At 45.7% G+C, this 24,001-nt stretch overlaps 1 protein-coding gene across 1 annotated transcript in view; it reads right to left on the bottom strand.

Annotated features, from left to right (window-relative positions):
• The window catches only part of LOC311137336 (ceramide synthase 1-like), a 72,558-nt gene that overhangs the window by 6,144 nt on the left and 42,413 nt on the right, over positions 1–24,001 (bottom strand). The window contains exons 2-6 of the mRNA XM_084171780.1: positions 20,986–21,145; positions 18,458–18,638; positions 11,171–11,332; positions 9,633–9,780; positions 9,110–9,297 (exon numbers count right to left, since the gene is read on the bottom strand). Of these exons, the coding sequence (XP_084027906.1) occupies positions 9,110–9,297; positions 9,633–9,780; positions 11,171–11,332; positions 18,458–18,638; positions 20,986–21,145 (839 nt within the window). The remainder of the gene's footprint in view (positions 1–9,109; positions 9,298–9,632; positions 9,781–11,170; positions 11,333–18,457; positions 18,639–20,985; positions 21,146–24,001) is intronic.

Below are 24,001 nucleotides of genomic sequence, written 5' to 3'. Positions count from 1 at the left end.
ATAGTAATCCTCTAGTTAATGGTATTGCAAGGTTATCTGGAAAATGGAATAAACGTTGGCCTGACATTGAACAACCATGGCCAGTGGAAGGGACTCTTAACCCTGACGTCATCAACATAATGAAAATGCTTGTGTCAATTTATAAGGCAGATCAAAAGAAGGGGAAAAAAAAGGGAACATCGTAAAGAAAAGAGACAAAGAGAGCTGGGTGTTCTTAAGCTGTTTGAAAATTAAGGACAAAAACAGATAAAAGATACCAACGATCAAAGAAACAGAGGTATAGAGAAAATGGCAAAAAAAGGTGAAGGTGACAGAAAAACTAATGGCAGAAGTCAATACACCTTTCTCACATACGGATTCAGCAAAAAGACCCCCACCTTACGAGAAAGAAGTAGAGTTTAAGGACGTCTATCCTCAGCTTCCAGTGATCATTCAGGAGGGTGATTATTGCATCAGAGATGAAGATGAACAAATAATAGAGAGAGGACAAGCAGAAACGACCATAAAGATGAATCCAAACTCCAAAAGTAAGAAGAAAACGAGATGTCTGGAAACTAAGGGTGGAGTGAGGTTCAGGAGGATGGAACTTGAAGATGATGATGATGATGATGATGATCAGAGTGATTCAGAAGAGATCATGGGTGGATATGACCCTGTGATCAGATGGAGGTTGGCCAGAGAGGAAAGAAGGGGTAATGGAAGTTGGAAGGAGAAGAATACAAGAGATTCGATCTCTGATGAAAGTGAAGATGGAGAAAGCGATGAAGATTTGGAGATTAAAGGTGCTTCATGTTCAAGAGGATGTTATCCTACAAGAAAAGAGTGCACAAGTAAGAAGACGATGCCAGTGATAATTTGAGGACAGAACCTGGAGTATAAGCCTTTGTAGAATACCGATATGTCAGATATACTTGAGAAGCTGCCTACTCTTCAAGATGGAGCATATCCTTGGATTTCAAAATTGGAAGAAATTACGGTGGGAACACAATCTGCCATAGGAGACATTAAGAGACTTTTGGCTATTCTCCTTGGGATTCCAGGTATGGAAGACATTTTTACAGGAAAAAGGAACACAACCAGAAAGAACAGGACCAAGAAACTCTCAGAAAACTCAATCAAATACAACTGGTGGAGAATAAGAAGGAGAAGAAACAAGCTTTGGTTATGCAGAATCAGTGTGCACCAAATCAACAATCACTGCCACAGCTTCAACTGGACCAGTTCCAACCGCAATTGTACCAGCCACAACTAGTGGTACAAGTTGTTTCATATTCATAGACAGTTTCTGGACAGACACAGAATTGGAGAGGAAGAGGACGAGAAGGCTTAGGAAGAGGAAGAGGAGGAAGATTTAAGCCATACTTCCAGCAATCTTCAGAAGTGTGTTATAATTGTGGACAGGTTGGTGACTTTGCTGTGAGTGTAATGGGCAAGGAGGAAACACCAGAGGGAATTTCAGAGGAAGATACAGGGGCAAGTCAAGATCATCTGGAGGACAGGTGAACCCTTATAGGGGCCTGGAGCAAGGATTCTAGGGGTGCCGAGAAGATCCGAAAGGGGGGGGGTCAGCTGGTAGCATCAGGACCGGAAAAAGATCCAACAATTGAGGTGAAAATAAACAACCGACCATTGGAAGTGATGGCGGATAGCGGAGCTGCTTTTATCTGTGTTGGGCCTGAAGATGCTACACATCTCCCTATGTCCAATCAACTAATTAGGACAATGGGATTTGAGGGAGTGAAACAGCTGAATCCTCTTACGGAACCAATTGAGCTCTGCTATGAAAATCAGAAAATTACAATACCCATACTGGTATCAGAACATACACCTATTGCATTGTTGGGAAGAGATGCATTGTGTAAGTTAAACTGTAAAATAAAATGTACACCAGACGGCTGGTAGAAGTGCCAAAGGAAAAGGTTTACCAATTGTTGATGATGACAGAGATGGATTCTTCTACAGTATTCTGGATTGGAAATCTCAGTGAATATTTTTTGAAGCAGGCTAAGATATGGGAGAAATTCATTGTGGCAAATATGCCAGATGCGAGGCTTCTGGAATATCCATTTCATTATACGCTCAAGTATTTCAAGAATGCTGCCCAATCGAACTCAGAGGAATGGTTGAGTAATCAACCAAAGAAAGTTCAACTCAGCTCATGTTGCATAATTTTAGGACCACAAGGAGCAGCTATGAAGATAAACACAGACGATTATCTGGATAAAGAATTGGAGATTGAGAAGAGTGTGACACATGTGACCTTGTTGGTTTCTGAAGGCTATGAGCAAAAGCAAATAGGAGAAATGATGACAGAAGCAGAGAAAGCTGTTTTCGTACCGATGTTTTGAAGACAATAAAAAAAATCCTCAGAGTAACAATCCTTTGTTGTCTTTGGAGAAACCATGAGGGTTTGATAGTAGCGCCTCTAGACCTATTAGGTCTGATGATTTTGGAAGCACATGGGTTAGCTCATGTTGCAAGGGGGGAGGTTAGGAGAAAGATCACAAAGGAGTATGGTTTTTGGGAACCATATTTGCTTGAACAGGTTGACTATGTCATAGGCAGGTGCACAATCTGTCTGAAAAATAATGTTCGCAGGGGTGTGACTGTTATTCCTGGTTACATTCCTACACCGAGAGGTCCTATGCGTGAGTTGGTTATCGACTTTGTTAATATGATAAAAACCAGTTGATGGGAAAAGATACATGTTGGTGGTTGTAGATAGATTTTCACGATGGCAGGAGGCCTGTCCAACCAAGCGAAAAGATGCTCAATCGGTTGCCAAGTTCTTGTGTAAAGAAGTCATAAGCAGGTGGGGACTACCCGATCGAAATATCCTCAGATGGTGGGAAAGAGTTTTGTGGCTAAATCAGTGAAATGGATTTAGAAAAAGTTAGGAGAAAAGTCAGACCAAAATGTTACGAAAACTAGGGTTGAAGTAACTCTAGGACAGTCAGCTCAGCTTCCATGTCAGTGCACGAGAGAGAACAGTGGTGAAGGGAAATTTAGAGTTCAGTTGGAAGATAGCTATGGCAGGAGTTTAGATCTGTTAGGAGCAGTTGCATTGAGAATGTATGCGTTGCTGAATGATAAGAGAAGACTGAAGATTGAGGGTGTTTGCAGTCTCTATGTGTACAATTCCCAGCAGGAGGATCAAGGTGATTATAAATGTATTTTTTATAATCCACAGTTTGAAAGTGAGGGATTAGAGTTGGGACTGAGAGTTAATGTAGTGAGACTAGTGGTGATAGATGGAAATATAAGTAAGGAGCTCCAAGCTGTAGGGAAAATAGATGAATCAACAACAATGACATCAACACTTCAGCCTATTACAACAACAGTGAGAAGCAATTCAACTCTTTCAACATTGACAGTTATTAAAGCTATAAATGTATCACATTTGATTACAATGGCGCCTCAGAAAATCGCTCCAACACCAATTTTAGAAGAAAAGACTGTCATTAGGGTTAGGATGGGTGGTACAGCTCATCTTCCTTGTAGATGTGAGAGAGGGGTGGGGGTGGTGAAATTCCTCCCACGTGGAGAGATAATTATGGAGAAGAAGTGTTGTTATCAGGACCAGAAGTAGAAGCTGTTTCATCTAGTCAAAGGAAGTATATTTTGTACAACGATATGAAGTGGAAGAGGGTTATGAGTGATTGCTCACTTATTTTGCGTAATGTTACATGGGAAGATCAGGGAGAATATATGTGTACTTATTTAGAGCCAGTGTTAAAATTTGTTCTGGTTAAGAATGATTGGTTACAAGGCTATGTAACTCGTAAGGTGACGCTTATGATGGAAGATTTAAAGTCTGTTGAAGTTTCCACAGTCACCAAAGGAGTTCAGGAGCAGTATATTACAGTAGCCACTCCAACAGTAAATAATACACAGAGGAAATCTGTCACTTTCCCACTGGAAATAATTAAGAGTGTTAATACATCAACTAAAGCAACTATTTTAACAGTAACTTTGAAAGAGATTAATGTTACGACGGCAATAACAAATTTGGGAAATGTGACACAGACACCAACAACAACTTTTCTGAAACTAAAGGATGTAGTAAGAGTGACTCAGAAGTTTATGATACGGATGGAGAGTGCTGTGAATGGTAGTAAGGATAGTGTTGAAATAGGAGAGCAGATGGTAGTAGAGAATGATGTAGATTCATCTGAAATAGTGCAGAATACTATCCTGGAGGTAAAGGATGAGTCCTTTAATTTTGATGGAACACCAGAAGATATATCTGATCAATACCGCTCGTTAGGGAAGAGAGAAACTAAATGGAAGGCATATGGATTTGATTCTTCTGTTTTGCAAATTAAAGATGGATGGGCAGGTAGGAATCTATGGTTCCAGCAGTTAACTCATTCTGTAAGATCAGTGAGGAATCTTGAGGGTCCATGTCTGTTGAGAATTCCAGCACCAGGCACATGGGGTTCAATCTTAGAGACGGTGGCTCAACTTCTATCAAGTACGTGTCAATGTTATGCTTTATCATGGCTGTTGTATCAGCAACAATCATTAACAGATATAATAATGTCATTGCCGAAGCATTTGTTTCGGCCTAGGTTTAAGTGTTCTTGGTTAAATTATTTACCCTATGTGAATTTGTTAAATCGGAAGGAAAATCAGTTAACAGCGATTCCTGAAGCATTGGAGGTGAAACCCGTGAGGGCTAAAAGCTGTTTTTGTTAAAATAAAACATATGATGGACAGGGTATGTTTATGGGAATATCAGGTTGTGATGATTATATGATGACTTTGGGTAAGCATGAACGTAAGGTTAGAGATGAGAAATATAATATAACTTTTTATGTTCCATTTAGTAAGAAGAGCAGGACTTTGATGGTGAAAGATCAGCTTTTGCCTGGCAATGTGACTATTGGGAATTTTTGAGATATTTGGTGGGTTTGTGGTGATAAAGCATATATATTCTTACCCTATGGATGGACAGGATGTTGTTACATGTCGATGTTGAAGCTTCCATATGAGGTTTTTACCATTAAAAGAGGGGAAGCACCGGACACAGATAAATCTGAGTCTAGGTTTGGAAATAGGGTGAAAAGGGACATGGCGAAATTTCATAGTCTGGAAGCCTACCATTGGAGGATAAGTCTAGGAGAGAAGTGGGGACTTGGACTTTTTCCATGGTATGGTGTAACATTTTTGGCAGATCACATTGATAATATTACCTATACTTTGCAGGGTTTTACAAATGAAACGATAAGAGGGTTTAACCTTCTGTCAAATACTCAAAGAAGTCACAGACTGACGCTGTTGAAACATGACATGGCTCTTGACTATATTTTAGCAAAACAAGGTGGCTTATGTTTGGCTATGAACTTGACAGGGGATGATTGTTATACTTTGATCCCCGATAGTTCCGATAATATCACTAGTGTTATAGATGCATTGAAGAATATAAGGGATGCGTTTGGTAGATCTGAAGGAGCTGGATGGTCAGCGAAGGCTTGGTTGCAAGATCAGTTAGGCTCAGTGGGAGCAGTGATAGTTCAGATTTTAGTGGCAGCTCTTATAGCGCTGTGTGTGATGTTTTGCTTTTGTACTTTGTTATTGACTTTTGCGAAGGCTATGATATTGAGATGGGTTGGAGTTGTGATGCCTGGAGACAACACTCAGATGCCGTTGTTAACTGTTACTGATCTAGATGGAGATAAACAAGTGGGACTGGATGGAGTATTGATGGATAGATATCCATTTTGAATATCCGATCATTTTTCAAATGGCTTTACATATTATTTTGATATTTAGTATTTTGTTATGAATCAAAGGGGGGAAATGGAATGTGATTCATTTTATATATCATTTTTATATTATTGTTGATATTGATGTTTAATTTGCATGTGTTGTTTTGCAAAAGATACTGGTTGGTGTTTTATTTTCTTCCAGAAGCATATGGGGGAATGTGTAGAGGGGATTCAAATACTCAAACATGGACAACATGAATGGACTGGAGGAAGTGGAACAAGGAAGGTGTGGAAATGTTCAGATTCCATCATCGATGTTTCATTGAAAGTCGACACTGCTGAGGAGATGCAGTGTAGTGGACTACATTCCAGTGTCTGCAATGATATATAGACATATTTGCATGTGTAATACATAATTTGTGTCATATTCTTTCTGTATTAATTTTTGAAGAATTATGTTTTCTGTTGTTGGGTACATGTGGGGATCTCAGATGTTTTTGTTTATTTCGTGGATGCTTAGGGATATTGGGTCTAGGCAGGGACAGAGAGAATCCACAGGAGGGTCCGATGGGTCGACCAGCCTGAATGTGGACATTTTTGATTGTATTTTGTTTTCTGAGGCTTTCATGTGTATTCAATTGCGTCATAGTTTAAATTGCATTGATAAAAAATTATGAATTGATCTGGAGTACTTAGGTGGTCGCCTGGGGCAGAGGGGCCGTGAGAGAGTTTTACTGTCTTGATTGATTGATGGATATTTGGAAAGAAAGCTGCCAGACAGGTTTTTCGCTCTCACACTCCATAAAGATTTGTTCATATTTCATAGAAATGTATTTACACTCCATAGAAAAATGTGTTTACTCTCCATACATTTTGGTTTATTGCTAAAGTTACTCAATAAGAAAAATTGTTATTTGTCATAATCCTATTATTTTTGTTTTCGAGACTTAATTAGTCTCGAAGGGGGGAAATATGTAGTGTCTAAACAGTTTATGACTTTGCTGATGTTTGCAAATGGTGTGTTAGAGGAAGTTGACTCAGCTTGCGGAAGCATCTGGAGAGCATTACTATAGGGGCCCCCTAAAACAGAGGACGTCTGTTATGTGGAGGCCAGGGATTGGTTTATGGGGAAACCACCCATATCATGTTACAGATTATAAATACCATGGTTGGAACAAAGGACGGGAAGGAACAACATATTAGAGATTGGGTCAGTTGTTCTCCAGATGTCTGCAGGAGTCTGTAAATTGACGCTGAAATCTTTGATGTAATAAACTATTATAATCAAGGACAGTGTCAGCGGATTTCTTGTCATCACAGCATCTCAGCATCGTTATCTCGACACTACACTACTTACAAAGCATGTAGAGGTCTGTAATTTTTATCATAGGTACACTTCAACTGTGAGAGACGGAATCTAAAACAAAAATCCAGAAAATCACATTGTATGATTTTTAAGTAATGAATTTGCATTTTTTTGCATGACAGAAGTATTTGATCACCTACCAACCAGTAAGAATTCCGGCTCTCACAGACCTGTTAGTTTTTCTTTAAGAAGCCCTTCTGTTCTCCACTCATTTCCTGTATTAACTGCACCTGTTTGAACTCGTTACCTGTATAAAAGACACCTGTCCACACACTCAATCAAACAGACTCCAACCTCTCCACAATGGCCAAGACCAGAGAGCTGTGTAAGGACATCAGGGATAAAATTGTAGACCTGCACAAGGCTTGGATGGGCTACAGGACAATAGGCAAGCTGTCACGAATACCGCCGAGGCTGCTCCTCCTCCTTGTTCGGGCAGGCTTCGGCGTTCGTCGTCCCCGGAGTACTAGCTGCCACCGTTTGATGTTTTCGATGTTTGTTTGGTCATGTCTAGTTTAGTGCACCTGTGTCGTATTCTGTCCTGATTATGTCACCTATAAGTTTCCCTGTGTTATGTTTTGTAGTTGTGTGTTATTGTTCCACATGTCGTGTGTTGTAGGTTCGGTGCCTTGTCTTAGTTTAGTGTTTTACGCACTGCACGTATTTTGTTCGCCTCCTGTGTTTGAGGCCGTTTCTTTTTGTGTCTATTTACAAGTTTATTAAAGACGCTTTACTGATCCTCTGTGTCCTGCGATTGACTCACCACCGCATCCACATCAGCACATTCTCTGACACAAGCAGCTTGGTGAGAAGGCAACAACTGTTGGCGCAATTATTAGAAAATGGAAGAAGTTCAAGATGAAGGTCAATCACCCTCGGTCTGGGGCTCCATTCAAGATCTCACCTCATGGGACATCAATGATCATGAGGAAGGTGAGGGATCAGCCCAGAACTACACGGCAGGACCTGGTCAATGACCTGAAGAGAGCTGGGACCACAGTCTCAAAGAAAACCATTAGTAACACACTACGCCGTCATGGATTAAAATCCTGCAGCGCACGCAAGGTCCCCCTGCTCAAGCCAGCGCATGTCCAGGCCCGTCTGAAGTTTGCCAATGACCATCTGGATGATCCAGAGGAGGAACGGGAGAAGGTCATGTGGTCTGATGAGACAAAAATAGAGCTTTTTGGTCTAAACTCCACTCGCCGTGTTTGGAGGAAGAAGAAAGATGAGTACAACCCCAAGAACACCATCCCAACCGTGAAGCATGGAGGTGGAAACATCATTCTTTGGGGATGCTTTTCTGCAAAGGGGACAGGACGACTGCACCGTATTGAGGGGAGGATGGATGGGGCCATGTATCGTGAGATCTTGGCCAACAACCTCCTTCCCTCAGTAAGAGCATTGAAGATGGGTCGTGGCTGGGTTTTCCAGCATGACAACGACCCGAAACACACAGCCAGGGCAACTAAGGTGTGGCTCCGTAAGTAGCATCTCAAGGTCCTGGAGTGGCCTAGCCAGTCTCCAGACCTGAACCCAATAGAAAATCTTTGGAGGGAGCTGAAAGTCTGTATTGCCCAGCGACAGCCCCGAAACCTGAAGGATCTGGAGAAGGTCTGTATGGAGGAGTGGGCCAAAATCCCTGCTGCAGTGTGTACAAACTTGGTCAAGACCTACAGGAAACGTATGATCTCTGTAATTGCAAACAAAGGTTTCTGTACCAAATATTAAGTTCTGCTTTTCTGATGTATCAAATACTTATGTCATGCAATAAAATGCAAATTAATTACTTAAAAATCATACAATGTGATTTTCTGGATTTTTGTTTTAGATTCCGTCTCTCACAGTTGAAGTGTACCTATGATAAAAATTACAGACCTCTACATGCTTTGTGAGTAGGAAAACCTGCAAAATCGGCAGTGTATCAAATACTTGTTCTCCCCACTGTACATACATACCATTTGGTGATTCATATACACAGGTTGAATAGAGCGTGGTAAAGTAGTGTGCCTGTGACTGTGTGTTTCCTCACCCTTCAACAGAGTTGTTGAGTTGCTGAGTTTCAGCAGAATTGTTGAGATGTCCTGCATCTTTAATCTGCTGCTGGGCCTTAAGCAGGGTTGCAGCCCTCTGGGCTCTGTCCTCACCCTCATACTCCCTCAGGTCTTTCACATCCTTCATCTGCCCCGTCAAGACCTTCACCACAAATGCCACTATATACTGTAGGGAGGGAGGGGGGGGATGGGGGTCAGAGGTTAGAGAGGAGAGAGGTTTGATGTCACATATTCAGTACAGTTTATTTTGAATGCTTGTATCAACCCCTGACAGAGGCATTAGACAGATTAGGCTAATATGAATGGGAAGACCAGGTAATGGGCATAAAACTGTCAAGACATGTTATTCACTTCTTGGGAACACAAATCTGTGAGCAGTTGCTGAAATCTGAATTAGATTAGTCTTGTTTTACCTAGCATCTGACTAATGAGGTAGCTACAGTATGTGTGCACACCACTGTGAGATGTGTGACCTGCTGCAGATGGAGGTACAACTCTCACCAAAAACCAGTAGATATTCATGCAGAGGAGTGCCAAGAGGAGGGAGTTGAAGAAGAAGTAGAAGGGTATGTTTGGGATGGACTGGAGGCTGGACACACAGGTGGCGTACAGAACCTTCAGAGGAAACCAGTAGAGACGAAACCAAAACCTGCACAGAGGAACAGTGTTATTCAGACGATTTAGGGTAGAAAGACTACCATTGTCTAGGGCTTCAAACACCCTTGTTATCTCTCAGGTGTGTGTGTGTGTGTGTGTTTACCCAGGCATGCATGTGTGTGTGCTTGTCAGTGTTGGGGAAGCTACTCTGAACATATAGTTTACCAAGCCAGGGCTCTACAGTGCAACCATACTATTTGCATATGCCCCTAAATATTTTGCTGTGTGACCTGGAATTTTTATTTAGGAGTACGAGTGCACCTAGAAAAGCATCACCCAGATGATAATTGTTGCAATGATTACTTCACTGAGCGCACTTCACTGAGTGCCATGGAGAATACACTGAGCGCCGATTCATGATGTCATGCATGTACCATTACTACAAAGAAAACAGCTCGTTACCTCAAATATTTTTCATTGTGCTCCTACATTTTTCAACTTAGGCGCACATGTGCTCCCTGTAAAAAAAAAAGGGCAGTGTAGAGCCCTGCAATCTACCAATTACTTAACACGGGAAGAAGTTAAGCTACACTAAAGTTACCCGTAAGAAAAATATAGTTTACTAAACTAAAGTTACTTTGAAAAAGTCGTTCACTTCGTGATAAATTATCATATCTAAATCTGAAATGTCATAGACTACAAATCGCAACAACAGATCACTCTGGAGTAAGATGTTAACAGAATGTGTAATTTAGCATATTAAACACAAAAACTATGTTTCAAGTGAGAATTAGAAAGGGGTGATGCTGAAAAAGAAAGGAAGTTCTTGCCTACTTCACCCATATTTTATTTTATATTTGAAAAATAAAGTAGTGTGTAGTTCCAGCAGTCAGCTACACCGCTACATGGCAAAACAAGTAATGAACTACTGAAAACACTACCAAGATTTGAATTTTGTTCAATTACCACCAAGCTACTGCAAAATGTAGTTAAATCACTAGTTGAACTACATGTAGTTCACTACTCCCCAACACTGGTGTGTAGTATCTAAACAGTTTATGACTTTGCTGACGTTTGCAAATGGTGTGTTAGAGGAAGTTGACTCAGCTTGCGGAAGCATCTGGAAAGCATTACTATAGGGGCCCCCTAAAACAAAGGAAGTCTGTTATGTGGAGGCCAGGGATTGGTGGCCACCCATATCATGTTACATATTATAAATACCATGGTTGGAACAAAGGACGGAGAGAATATAACATATTAGAGATTGGGTCAGTTGTTCTCCAGATGTCTGCAGGAGTCTGTAAATTGACGCTGAAATCTTTGATGTAATAAACCATTATAATCAAGGACAGTGTCAGCGCATTTCTTGTCATCACAGCATAATTAGCATCGTTATCTCGACACTACAGGTGCTTGTCTGTGTGTGTCTTCTCTCTCCTCACCAGGTGATGCTGAAGCTGACAGAGCCCATGTTGGACAGGATGTCGTTGATGATGTAGTAGCCCCCTCCACGGGTCTTGAAGTATACATTGAGCTTGGTGAACTCCAGCTGGATGTCATTGATGTCGTGGAGGAACAGCACCAGCAACCCGATGTTGTGGAATCTGAGAGGAGACAGCAGTGGGGAGCACAGCATCAGTACACAAACAATATTAGCCAAGGACATAGCTGTGCTGTTAGCTGGATGGTGCAATGTGAAAGCCAAGGGGGTTAGTCTTAGTCAATGACGGATTGACTTTGAAACAAATATTGTTTAAAGGAGGGGAATAGTCTTACAGTCATCAAATAACACAGATTTTTTTTTCAACATCAAATAACCTAGAGCCTTTTAAAGCTATGACAAATCAGCATTCCGCATTCTTAGAAAAATGGGTTCTGTGATGGAAATGTTTAAGTTTGTGCTTTTCTAATAACCCATTTCTGTGTTCATGCAAGTGACTGATTGAACGAATCCTCACTATCAGTATCTGAAATTTGGCAGTAAGCCCAGAACCTTGTTTTGAGAAAGGGATTTTGTCATGGGCCTCTCACTCCACCGGGTTACCACCTTAATTTTCTTCCACTCTGCTCACCACTCTCTCTACTCAGCCTAACTAGCTCCACCTGTCCCTGCTCTGCTCTGCTCTAATTACTCTGCCAGCTGCGCTGCATTACCCACTACCTCTCCCAGTATTTAAGGCCCTGTCTTTCAGCTCTCCGGTGTCAGATCGTCTGCAAAGCTCACACCCGGAACCTGTTTGCTCGCGCTTCTGGCTCACCCTGGTTTTGTGACCCCGGACCTGCCTGTTTTTTGGATACTCTTCTGCCTCAGGAGATCCAGACCTGCTTCTGCTATTACGACTCCTGACTACTCTTCAATCCCGGTAACTCTGACCAGCCTTCTGCCTTGCTACTACGTATTTTGGATTTCCCTTGAACTGTACTGCTGCCTGGTTTCATTCCGCCCTGTTGTGTCTGTGTCTCCCCCCCCCAGGACTTCTGGACCACCCACCACCGGCTTCATAGGACGCATCGCTGCCACTGGGGGGGGCACAGACCCAGCGCATTGGACGGGATCCCTGTTACCCCTGGAGCCTTCATTCACTCCCTACTTCCCTTTTCCCTTAAGTTTAATAAACTTTCTGGTGTGACGCAATTGTGGTCCTCTGGTCGTCTGTCTGAACCGTGACAGTACGATCTGACCATTATGGACTCAGCGCACACTTTCCCCGACATGGAAACCGATGAGCATGAGCAGCAGTTCCAGCAGCAGCAACAACAACTCGCCATGATCATTCAACTCCTCACCAACCTTACCCCAGCCAGTCTGCCCACCAGCCCAGCCCCCGAGTTACCTGCCCCGGTCATTGCAGCCGCTGCTCCGGAACCCAAGATTGGAAACCCCGAGCGGTTCAACGGCGATTCAACCCAGGTCCGGCCATTCCTGACTAGCTGCCGACTTCAGTTCTCCTTGCAGCCAAGGACCTTCGCCACGGAGGGGGCTAAAGTTGGGTATGCCATCACTCACCTGACGGGCCGAGCTCGACTCTGGGGAACAGCAGAGTTCGAACGTCAAACCCCCGCATGTGCAACCTTCGACCTGTTTGCTGAGGAGATGCTGAAGGTGTTTGACCTGGATTCACCCACCGCAGAGGCGTCTCGTGAACTGTTCAGTATTCGACAAGGCAGACGTACAGTCGCAGACCATTCCATCGACTTCCGAACCCTGGCTAGACGAAGTTCTTGGAACACACCATCGTTGGTGGACGCGTTCTTCCATAGTTTGGCTGACTATATCAAGGACGAGTTGGTCTCCCATGAACTGCCTTCCACTCTTGATGAAGCCATCGCACTGACTGTCAGGATCGACAGAAGGATACAGACCCGTCGTCGTGAGAGGGGGCGCCAAGGTCCACCTACTACCGGCATTCGGAGAGATCCGACTGGGCTCCTGTCATCTACTGCCACTCACCCAGGTCAGCTTGATCAGTCTGAGCCTATGGAGATTGGGCGAGCCTCCCTCACTCCTGCAGAGCGCCAGCGCCGCTTCACCTCAAACCTCTGCCTCTATTGTGGAGGTGATGGACATCGTGTGGTAACCTGCCCTTTAAAGGGCCGAAGCTCACCGGGCATAGGGGGAGTCCGGTTGAGTTCAATGACCATCCAGTCCTCCGACCGCAAACCCCTGCTGCAAGTTCACCTCCGCCTCTCTGACTCAACTCACACCCTGGCTGCTCTGGTGGATTCTGGCGCCGAAGCCAACATAATGGACATCAAGCTGGCACGCCAACTGGGACTGGAGAACCTCCGTTTGACACCTCCTATTCCTGCCCGGGCACTGGACGGACACTTACTCGGATCGGTCACTCATGTCACGGCCCCGGTCTCGATGGGTCTGTCCGGAAACCATCAAGAAACTATCCAGTTTCACCTGCTCCCCTCTCCAGGCCAACCCCTCATCCTGGGTTACCCATGGCTCCGCCGGCACAACCCTCAGCTCGACTGGGTGACCGGGGTGATCAGGGAGTGGGGAGAGGACTGCCACCGAACCTGCCTGCTTGCTGCCGCACTACCCCCTCGGCCAGTACCTACTAACTCCGCTCCTGACCTCTCCAATGTCCCAGAATGCTACCATGGTCTCAGAGAGGTGTTTAACAAAGCAAGAGCCACATCTCTGCCCCCTCACCGACTGTACGACTGTGCCATCGACCTCCTCCCTGGAACAGCTCCTCCAAGGGGTCGTCTTTATTCGTTGTCTGCTCCTGAAAGAAAGTCCATGGAGGACTACATCAATGGCTCTCTGTCCGCAGGATTAATCCGTTCATCTTCATCTCCTGCTGGTGCTGGCTTCTTCTTTGTGGGGAAGAAGGACGGATCTCTTCGCCCCTGCATCGACTACAGGGGACTCAACGACATCACAGTGAAAAACCGTTACCCTCTGCCTCTGCTCACCTCTGCTTTTGAGTTGCTCCAGGGAGCCACTGTTTTTACCAAGTTGGATCTCAGAAACGCTTACCACCTAGTGCGGATCCGGGAGGGAGATGAATGGAAAACCGCATTCAATACACCAACAGGCCACTACGAGTATCTGGTTATGCCTTTTGGCCTCACCAATGCTCCTGCTGTGTTCCAGGCTCTAGTGAATGATGTACTGCGGGACATGTTAAACAAGTTTGTCTTCGTTTACCTGGATGACATCTTAATCTACTCCAGAAACCTGTCTGAACACACCCGCCATGTCCAGCAAGTCCTTCATCGTCTTCTGGAGAATTCCCTCTACGCCAAGGCAGAGAAATGTGAGTTTCACGTCAAGACAGTGGCCTTCCTGGGGTACATAGTGGCAGAGGGAAGTATCCAAATGGATCCTGCCAAAGTATCAGCAGTCACTTCATGGCCAGTTCCGGAGAACAGAAAGAAGCTGCAACAGTTTCTGGGGTTTGCTAACTTCTATAGGAAGTTTATCCGGAACTACAGTACCGTTGCTGCCCCTCTCACTGCTCTAACCAGCACCAAGCAACCCTTCACCTGGACCCCAGCAGCCGACAAAGCCTTCAGTACCCTCAAGGTGAGGTTCACCTCCGCTCCCATCCTCCAGATGCCTGATGTGGACCGGCAATTCATTGTGGAGGTGGACGCCTCGGATGTGGGAGTTGGTGCTGTGATTTCTCAGTGGGCTGCGGAGGATAGGAAGCTCCATCCCTGTGCCTTTTTCTCACGTCGGTTGTCCCCCTCTGAGTGCAATTACGACATAGGGAACCGTGAGCTGCTGGCTGTGAAGCTTGCCTTGGAGGAGTGGCGTCACTGGCTGGAGGGGTCCACCATTCCATTTCTCGTTTGGACCGATCATAAGAACTTGGAGTACATCCGCACGGCCAAACGGTTGAACTCCAGGCAGTCCCGCTGGGCCCTGTTCTTCACCAGGTTTAATTTCACTCTGTCATACCGGCCTGGATCACGCAACACCAAGCCAGACGCCCTCTCCCGTCAATTCCAGAAGGATGACACCCCCTCCAAGGACCCTGTGTCGATTCTGCCAAGTCCCTGCATCGTTGCAGCTCTGACCTGGGCTGTTGAGGAACAGGTGCTGGAGGCTCTCCGTAACCAGCCAGGTCCCAGCACTTGCCCAGCTGACCGCCTTTTTGTCCCCGAAGACCTGAGGTCCCAGGTCGTTCAGTGGGGACATGACTCCCGCCTAGCTTGTCACCCTGGCTCCACCCGCACTTACAACCTGCTCGCCCAGAGGTTCTGGTGGCCCTCTCTGAGGAAGGATGTACGGGAATTCGTCCAAGCCTGCCCCATCTGCAACCAACACAAGTCGTCCTGCCAGCCCCCAGCCGGATTGCTGCAGCCCCTGCCTGTGCCCAGACGTCCCTGGTCTCACATCGCCCTTGACTTTGTCACGGGGCTGCCCCCTTCAAGTGGCATGACCGTCATTCTCACCATCGTTGACCGTTTCAGCAAGATGGCACACTTCATTCCCCTCCCCAAGCTCCCAACCGCCAAGGAGACCGCCCAGGTGGTCCTGGAACACGTCTTCCGGATCCACGGACTGCCAAAGGATGTAGTTTCTGACCGTGGTCCACAATTCTCCTCCGCTTTTTGGAAGGAGTTCTGTCACCTGCTGGGAGCCACAGTCAGTCTGACTTCCGGATTCCATCCCCAATCCAATGGGCAGTCAGAGCGGGCTAATCAGGAGCTCGAGAAGGCACTGCGATGCATGACTTCACGCAACCCCCACTCCTGGTCGCAGCAATTGACATGGGTGGAGTACGCACACAATTCTCTGACCTGCTCTGCCATCGGTATGTCCCCTTTCCAATGTGTTTATGGATACCAGCCTCCTCTATTTGCCAGCCAGGAGGAGGAGGTTACTTGCCCATCTGCACTTGCTTTTGCCCGTCGATGTCGCCGCACCTGGTCACAAGCCCGAGCCACACTCCTCAGGTCCGTTGCCAGCTACACTACCGGGGCCAACCGTCGGAGAATTCCTGCTCCCACCTACCATGTTGGTCAAAGGGTGTGGTTGTCATCGAAGAACCTGCCACTCAGGGTGGAGTCGCAGAAGCTGGCACCTCGGTTCATTGGCCCATTCCCTATCATAAGAGTGATTAGCCCAACTGCTGTCCGGCTCCAACTGCCTAATTCCCTGAGGGTGCACCCCACTTTCCATGTGTCTAAGATTAAGCCCATCCATGAGAGTCCGCTGGTCCCTGCTGCGCCTGGTCCTCCTCCTCCACGGCTCGTCGATGGTGGTCTGGTTTACACCGTCCGCCGCCTGCTTCGGTCCAGACGGAGGGGTAGGGGTCTCCAGTACCTCATTGACTGGGAGGGCTATGGACCTGAGGAAAGGACCTGGGTGCCAGCTAGTCGGATTGTGGATAGGACTCTCATCACCGCTTTCCACCAACGGCATCCTGATCAACCTGCAATCCGTAGGGGCCGCCCCAGAGGGGTCCCTAACCGTCCGGCCCGCTCGGCTTCCTGTCCTGTGCCTGATCCTGTCTCGGGACCTGTCCCATCTCCCGACCACGGCCCTCCGGCTTCCTCCGAGGATGAGGACGTTCACTCGGACCGTTCGGAGGAGTTCTAGCCCTCCTCCGGCTCCCCTCCTCCCGCCCGGCGTGGTGTTGCTCTTGGGACTTCTGGGGCCGTCCCTTGGGGGGGGGGTTCTGTCATGGGCCTCTCACTCCACCGGGTTACCACCTTAATTTTCTTCCACTCTGCTCACCACTCTCTCTACTCAGCCTAACTAGCTCCACCTGTCCCTGCTCTGCTCTGCTCTAATTACTCTGCCAGCTGCGCTGCATTACCCACTACCTCTCCCAGTATTTAAGGCCCTGTCTTTCAGCTCTCCGGTGTCAGATCGTCTGCAAAGCTCACACCCGGAACCTGTTTGCTCGCGCTTCTGGCTCACCCTGGTTTTGTGACCCCGGACCTGCCTGTTTTTTGGATACTCTTCTGCCTCAGGAGATCCAGACCTGCTTCTGCTATTACGACTCCTGACTACTCTTCAATCCCGGTAACTCTGACCAGCCTTCTGCCTTGCTACTACGTATTTTGGATTTCCCTTGAACTGTACTGCTGCCTGGTTTCATTCCGCCCTGTTGTGTCTGTGTCTCCCCCCCCCAGGACTTCTGGACCACCCACCACCGGCTTCATAGGACGCATCGCTGCCACTGGGGGGGGCACAGACCCAGCGCATTGGACGGGATCCCTGTTACCCCTGGAGCCTTCATTCACTCCCTACTTCCCTTTTCCCTTAAGTTTAATAAACTTTCTGGTGTGACGCAATTGTGGTCCTCTGGTCGTCTGTCTGAACCGTGACAGATTTCTCAGTTTCAATGTCTCAGCTTAGAGAATAAATAAAAAAATAAATTGGTCATTTAGCAGACGCTCTTATCCAGAGCAACTTACAGGAGCAATTAGGGTTAAGTGCCTTGCTCAAGGGCACATCGACAGGTTTTTCACCTAGTCGGCTCGGGGATTAGAACCAGCGACCTTTCGGTTACTGGCACAACGCTCTTAACCACTAAGCTACCTGCCGCCCCAGAAGAAGCCTTGTGAGGTTTTGGTCTGTCACATGCATGACCCAGTATTGGTCGGTCACATGAAGGAAGCAAACGTTAATGATGAATTAATTATGAATGATGAATAAACTAAATCATGCAAATATAACTTGTCTGTATATAAGAGAACTAACTGGACTTCCCCAGGTGGAGCTCCTGATCGACATGTGTACTTGGAGCATTGAGTTGTTTGGAACCTCTCCAGCGCGCTGATAATAAACAATGATTCATTTAAGATTGACTTTGAGTGTCCCTGTGTAGAATTTCCACGACAGTTCCAAAAGGGTTCTTCAGCTGTCCCAATAGGAGAACCCTTTTTGGTTCCATGTAAAACCCTTTTTGGTTACAGGTAGAACCATTTTGGGTTCTATGTAGAACCCTCTGTGGAAAGGGTTCTACATGGAACCCAAAATGGTTGCTCTTGTAACCAAAAGGGTTCTACCTGGAACCAACAAGGGTTCTTCAAAGGGTTCTCCTTTAGGTTCTAGATAGCACCTTGTGCTATTCGTGTGATTGTGTGATTCGACAACTCGACAATAGCATCTACATCTATCGTTTACAACTATTTCTAAGAGGATATGTTGCCAATATTTCATCAATGTTACCCGAAAGGCAGTAGATTACAAAGCATCACAGTGTTTCCCAAACCTGGGGCCACCAGGCAGGCAGGGAGAGGTTAGCTACCTGAAAGCATAGGAGAAGGTGATGAGGGCCAGGGTGATGACATGGTGCACCACCATGACGGTAGAATCCTTCCTCCAGGCATCCATGTAGACCGTGGCGTAGATGGAGTGTCCATAGAAGCTGCCCTGGATCAGGTAGGCGATGGCGATGTCCATGGGCACCGTCATGCCACTCTTCCATTCTGGGAGAGGGAGACGACAGAGAGAGAGGCTAAGGGTTAGAGGAACGGCCTGGGGGAACTCCACAGGGGAAACACACACACGTGCTGGCACACACACACGCACACACACACAAACATGACTGCTGGAACATACACTGACGCAAACACAGACACAACAAACATGCTGGCTGACACACACATACACACGCACATTTTGTATTTTGTATTTGTATTTATTAGGGATCCCCATTACTCTACCTGGGGTTGAAACACATTAAGGCACTTACATTACATATAAAACAAAACATACACTACCGGTCCAAAGTTTTAGAACACCTACTCATTCAAGGGTTTTTATTTATTTGTACTATTTTCTACATTGTAGAATAATAGTGAAGACATCAAAACTATGAAATAACACATATGAAATCGTGTAGTAACCAAAAAAGTATTAAACAAATCAAAATATATTTTATATTTGAGATTCTTCAAATAGCCACCCTTTGCCTTGATGACAGCTTTGCACACTCACCCACACCGCGTCTCACAAATCTGACCATAACTATATCCTGATTCCTGCTTACAGACAAAAACTCAAACAGGAAGTACCAGTGATGCGCTCAATACGGAAGTAGTCCAATGAAGCGGATGCTAACCTACAGGACTGTTTTGCTAGTACAGACTACAATATGTTCCAGAATTCATCCGATGGCGTTGAGGAGTATACTACATCAGTCACCGGCTTCAATAATAAGTTAATCGACTACGTCGTCCCCACAGTAAACGTACGTACCTATCCCGGCCAGAAGCCATGGATCATAAGCAACATCCGCACTGAGCTAAAGGCTAGAGCTGCAGCTTTCAAGGAGCGGGACATTAATCCGGACGCTTGCAAGAAATCCCACTACGCCCTCCAACAAACCATCACACAGGCAAAGCGTCAATACATGACTAAGATTTAATCCTACTAAACCGGCTCTGGCGCTCATCAGATGTGGCAGGGCTTGCAAACTATCACGGATTACAAAGGGAAACCCATCTGCGAACTGCCCAGTGATGTGAGCCTACCAGACAAACTAAATGCCTTCTATGCTCGCTTTGAGGCAAGCAAAACTGAACCATGCATGAGAACACCAGTTGTTCCAGACGACTGTGTGAACACGCTCTCCGTAGCTAATGAGAGTAAGACCTTTAAACAGGTTAACATTCACAAGGCCGCAGAGCCAGACGGATTATCAGGACGCGTACTCAGAGCATGCGCTGACCAGCTGGCACGTGTCTTCACTGACATTTTCAACCTGAAGCGCGTAGCTTCGGTTGCAACACTCACTACCAAGTTCCAAACTACCTCTGGAACCAACGTTAGCACAATAACTGTTTGTCGGGAGCTTCATGAAATGGGTTTCCATGGCGGAGCAACCGCACACAAGCCTAAGCTCACCATGCGCAATGCCAAGCGTCGGCTGGAGTGGTGTAAAGCGCGTCATCATTGGACTCTGGAGCAGTGGAAACACATTCTCTGGAGTGATGATTCACGGTTCACCATCTGGTAGTTCGACGGACTAATCTGGGTTTGGCGGATGCCAGGAGAACGCTACCTGCCCGATTGCATAGTGCCAACTGTAAAGTTTGGTGGAGGAGGAATAATGGTCTGGGGCTGTTTTTCATGGTTTGGGCTAGGCCCCTTAGTTCCAGTGAAGGGAAATCTTAACGCTACAGCATACAATGACATTCTAGACGATTCTGTGCTTCCAACTTTGTGGCAACAGTTTGGGGAAGGACGTTTCCTGTTTCAGCATGACAATGCCCCCGTGCACAAAGCGAGGTCCATACAGAAATGGTTTGTCAAGATCGGTGTGGAAGAACGACTGGCCTGCACAGAGCCCTGACCTCAACCCCATCGAACACCTTTGGGATGAATTGGAACGCCGACTGCGAGCCAGGCCTAATCGCCCAACATCAGTGCCCGACCTCACTAATGCTCTTGTGGCTGAATGGAAGCAAGTGTCCGCAGCAATGTTCCAACATCTAGTGGAAAGTCTTCCCAGAAGAGTGGAGGCTGTTATACCAGCAAAGGGGAGATCAACTCTATATTAATGCGCATGATTTTGGAATGAGATGTTCGACGAGCTGGTGTCTACATACATTTGGTCATGTAGTGTAGCTCTCCAAGGTATGTTAGTGAATGACAAAAGAAGAGAAAAACTGCCCATGCAACTACCAAATTTCGAAAACTGCCCCTTGTGCATTCTACTATTATAACTCTCAACAGCAGTTGAATGCCCGACTGAGTTCCACTACCGAATATTTTAGGTATATGTATCATCTAACAATAATTGTGCAGCTTTTTTTTTTGTGTATGTCTTACCATAGAATACGGAGGGTGGGTCGTGGAAAAAGGTGTAGTTGGTGAAGAAGAGCAGGTAGGTGCTGTAGGACCAGGACATGGTGTAGAATACCAGCTTCCACGCACTCTCTGGCATCTTGGAAGAATCTTTGGGCTGGAGACTACACCATTGTGCAAACGGCTGCAACACAAATCACAGGATACTTGGTTATTGTTCAAAACTCAGCTGGGGAAACTCAGCTTTCAGACAGTTTCGAAACTCAATAGAATGTTAAGTATGCATCAGTGTTATACAGTATGTACGCACATTGATAAGTAATGGGGCTGTATGGAGATCAAATATTTAATTGATGTGAACATTTGCTGAATGTCGGCCAAAATCAATCTCGCTCCATCTTCTCCTACTGCCGACCACTGGGCTTCCTCTCATCACCATATCTGGTGGTGAGTGGAAATGCCAACCGGATGCTTCAGATTTATACATCCGGTAAAACATCTGGCTCATTGTGCTATTTGTGGAATGGGCAGCTGCAGCCCAATATGGCGACCGGAGTATGGGCAAGTGGGTGTGTCGAAAGAAGTGGGTGTATGGAAAGCAAATCAGCTAATTGGGAAGATTTGTTGCCACTCAAGACGTTTTTCATGGCTGATTGAGCTGCACGAGTCGATAAGCCAGTGTCATGACTCTCCCTGGGTGAGGATCACATCAGCTTGGCAAATGGCCAGGCAGAGACTTTTCCCGCCCAAATACTTCACATGCAACAATGAACATTGGGATAATATATTTCAACATCCAAACGTTGGGAATGATGAGAAATGGAATATGGGAAATGAATGTCTATTTTGTGATGTCATAAAAAATTGTATAAAGGCGTTATAAGGAAAACTTTGTGACTTGAAGAGCTTTTACACTGTGGATATCAGGCTTACATCCTTTACCTTGTGTAGAAAATATCAAGGAGGAAGACAATGTTTTCCTGAAGATAGGAATGTGATTTTAGCTTTCTATCAAAATCATAGTGATAATAATACTTTTGCCTCATAACTAGCCACGCCCGAGGGAGCTCAGAGAGCGTGTCAGTATGACGGAAACGCCCCTCTTTACCAGAGTGCATAAAAGACTGAGATAAGAATTATCAGATCAGACTAGACGAACCTCAAGCTGCAGCTTTTGTCCATATTGGTCCCGACCCTGAAAATCAACACGAGGTGAAGACGACAAAGTTGCCTCCACTAACAATCAATGTTACGGCTGAGTAGCTGTTCTAAGTACTGTATCTAAGAAGGTGAATTTAAGTGGGACCATCCTGTTACTCTCTTCAAACCATTGTCTACTACACTGCTCTCATCACCCCACAGGGGATCATCCAGAAGACCACTTCCAGAACGAGTGAAAGTAAACAGACAACTAAGAAGAAGGACACTGTGACCTCTTGTGGACAATCTGAGCCTTACATCTAAAAGGCCATCCGAGAGAGAAGGTCCAATAGACCCCTTCCCACAATGGCCTGGGTCCAACAGAGATACACCAGGAGACCTCTAACACGTAAATTAATGCATTGCTTTTCTTCCTTAATGGGCGGCAGTTCTGGGCAAAGTATTAGGATTACTGTGAGTGTAGGTCCATGTGTATCCAAGTGTTTTCTCTCTCTCTCTCTCTCTCTCTCTCTCTCTCTCTCTCTCTCTCTCTCTCTCTCTCTCTCTCTCTCTCTCTCTCTCTCTCTCTCTCTCTCTCTCTCTCTCTCTTTAAATCACCATCTTTTGTAACAAGTGTCATATTGTGTTAGTCCGCTAGGGACCCGTTTTCACTGTACAGTATTAAGTTTCTAATCCTACCTATACCGTGTACGTGTTTGTATCTTGTGTTATCATTTTTAATTAGTTAGTAAATAAATAATTAAATCAATTTGTGTGGTAAGGAATGATCAGTAAGACCCGGGTTCGTGCAGACTTAAAGAGCCTACAACTTTCAGAATGAGACTGATTTGAGGTAAATGATTAATAAATGACTGTTAAATTATAAGGAATATCTAGATATCTTTAGAGTTAATTCGGGAAACGGTAACTTGTTAAACAACTTTTCCCGTGGTGCCCCAAATTCCTAATGAGTTAATTGTTACATGATTAATTTAAACTAATAACAATTAAACATAGTAGGTAATTATTCGATAAATAATAGTCATCACAATAATGAAAGGCACGTCACGACACCAGCGACCAGTACACCGCTGTTGTTTCGACGTGCCTGCTGACCACTGAGAGGTGCTTCCTACTCGGTAGCTGCAAGGTCATGTCGCCGGCGGTAGCAATTCTTTCCCCTTCCTCCCATGAATTTATTTCAAGTAGGATAGCAGCTTACACAAGAAATAACTAATATTGATAACCATATAGATGTCACCTTGATGCATACAGTCTACTCAATGGGGAGGGTATGAATGGCAACAACACAGGGACACAGTGGCCTTCGTTCCCGCTTGACAAGCACTACGCGTTATCTACCCAGAACATATCGTTTTTTCTGCCGGAATCACTGATTCACTGGACCTTTAACACCGGATCATCGTAGCTAGATAGCTGCAATCAAATGGACGTTGTTGTTGGCTAATCAGCCTCGAGCTAGCCGCGAGCCAGGCCCATCTCCCGGCTATCTACCTCTCTGTCAACCGGATGGGACCTCCTAGTGTTGACATGGAGCCCCGCCGATCCAACACGACTGGTCTGCCGACGAAATCGTCTGATGTGATTACAACAGGTTTCCCGTTACGACGTTGACCACGAAGATCCATATGCTAGCCCCGGCCCGCTAGCACACGCTAGCCGTGGCCTCTTGCTTGCTAGTGCTATAGCAGCCCCCGAACTACCTCCGAACTCTCCTATTGCTGTTCACCGGACCTTATGATAACTCAGCTATACAGCTGATGCCTGCTGGACTGTTCCTTTATACGGTACCGCATCCTGTTTATGTTTAGCCTCAGCCCTAACTTTGTCGCCATTACCAGCTGTTGTCTTAGCTCTCGAATAACACCTGTGATTGCTT

The sequence above is a fragment of the Coregonus lavaretus genome (assembly GCF_964263955.1).
Source record: "Coregonus lavaretus genome assembly, chromosome: 11".
In the NCBI taxonomy this organism is placed as follows: domain Eukaryota; kingdom Metazoa; phylum Chordata; class Actinopteri; order Salmoniformes; family Salmonidae; genus Coregonus; species Coregonus lavaretus.
This window is presented reverse-complemented; position numbering and strand designations above follow the sequence as displayed.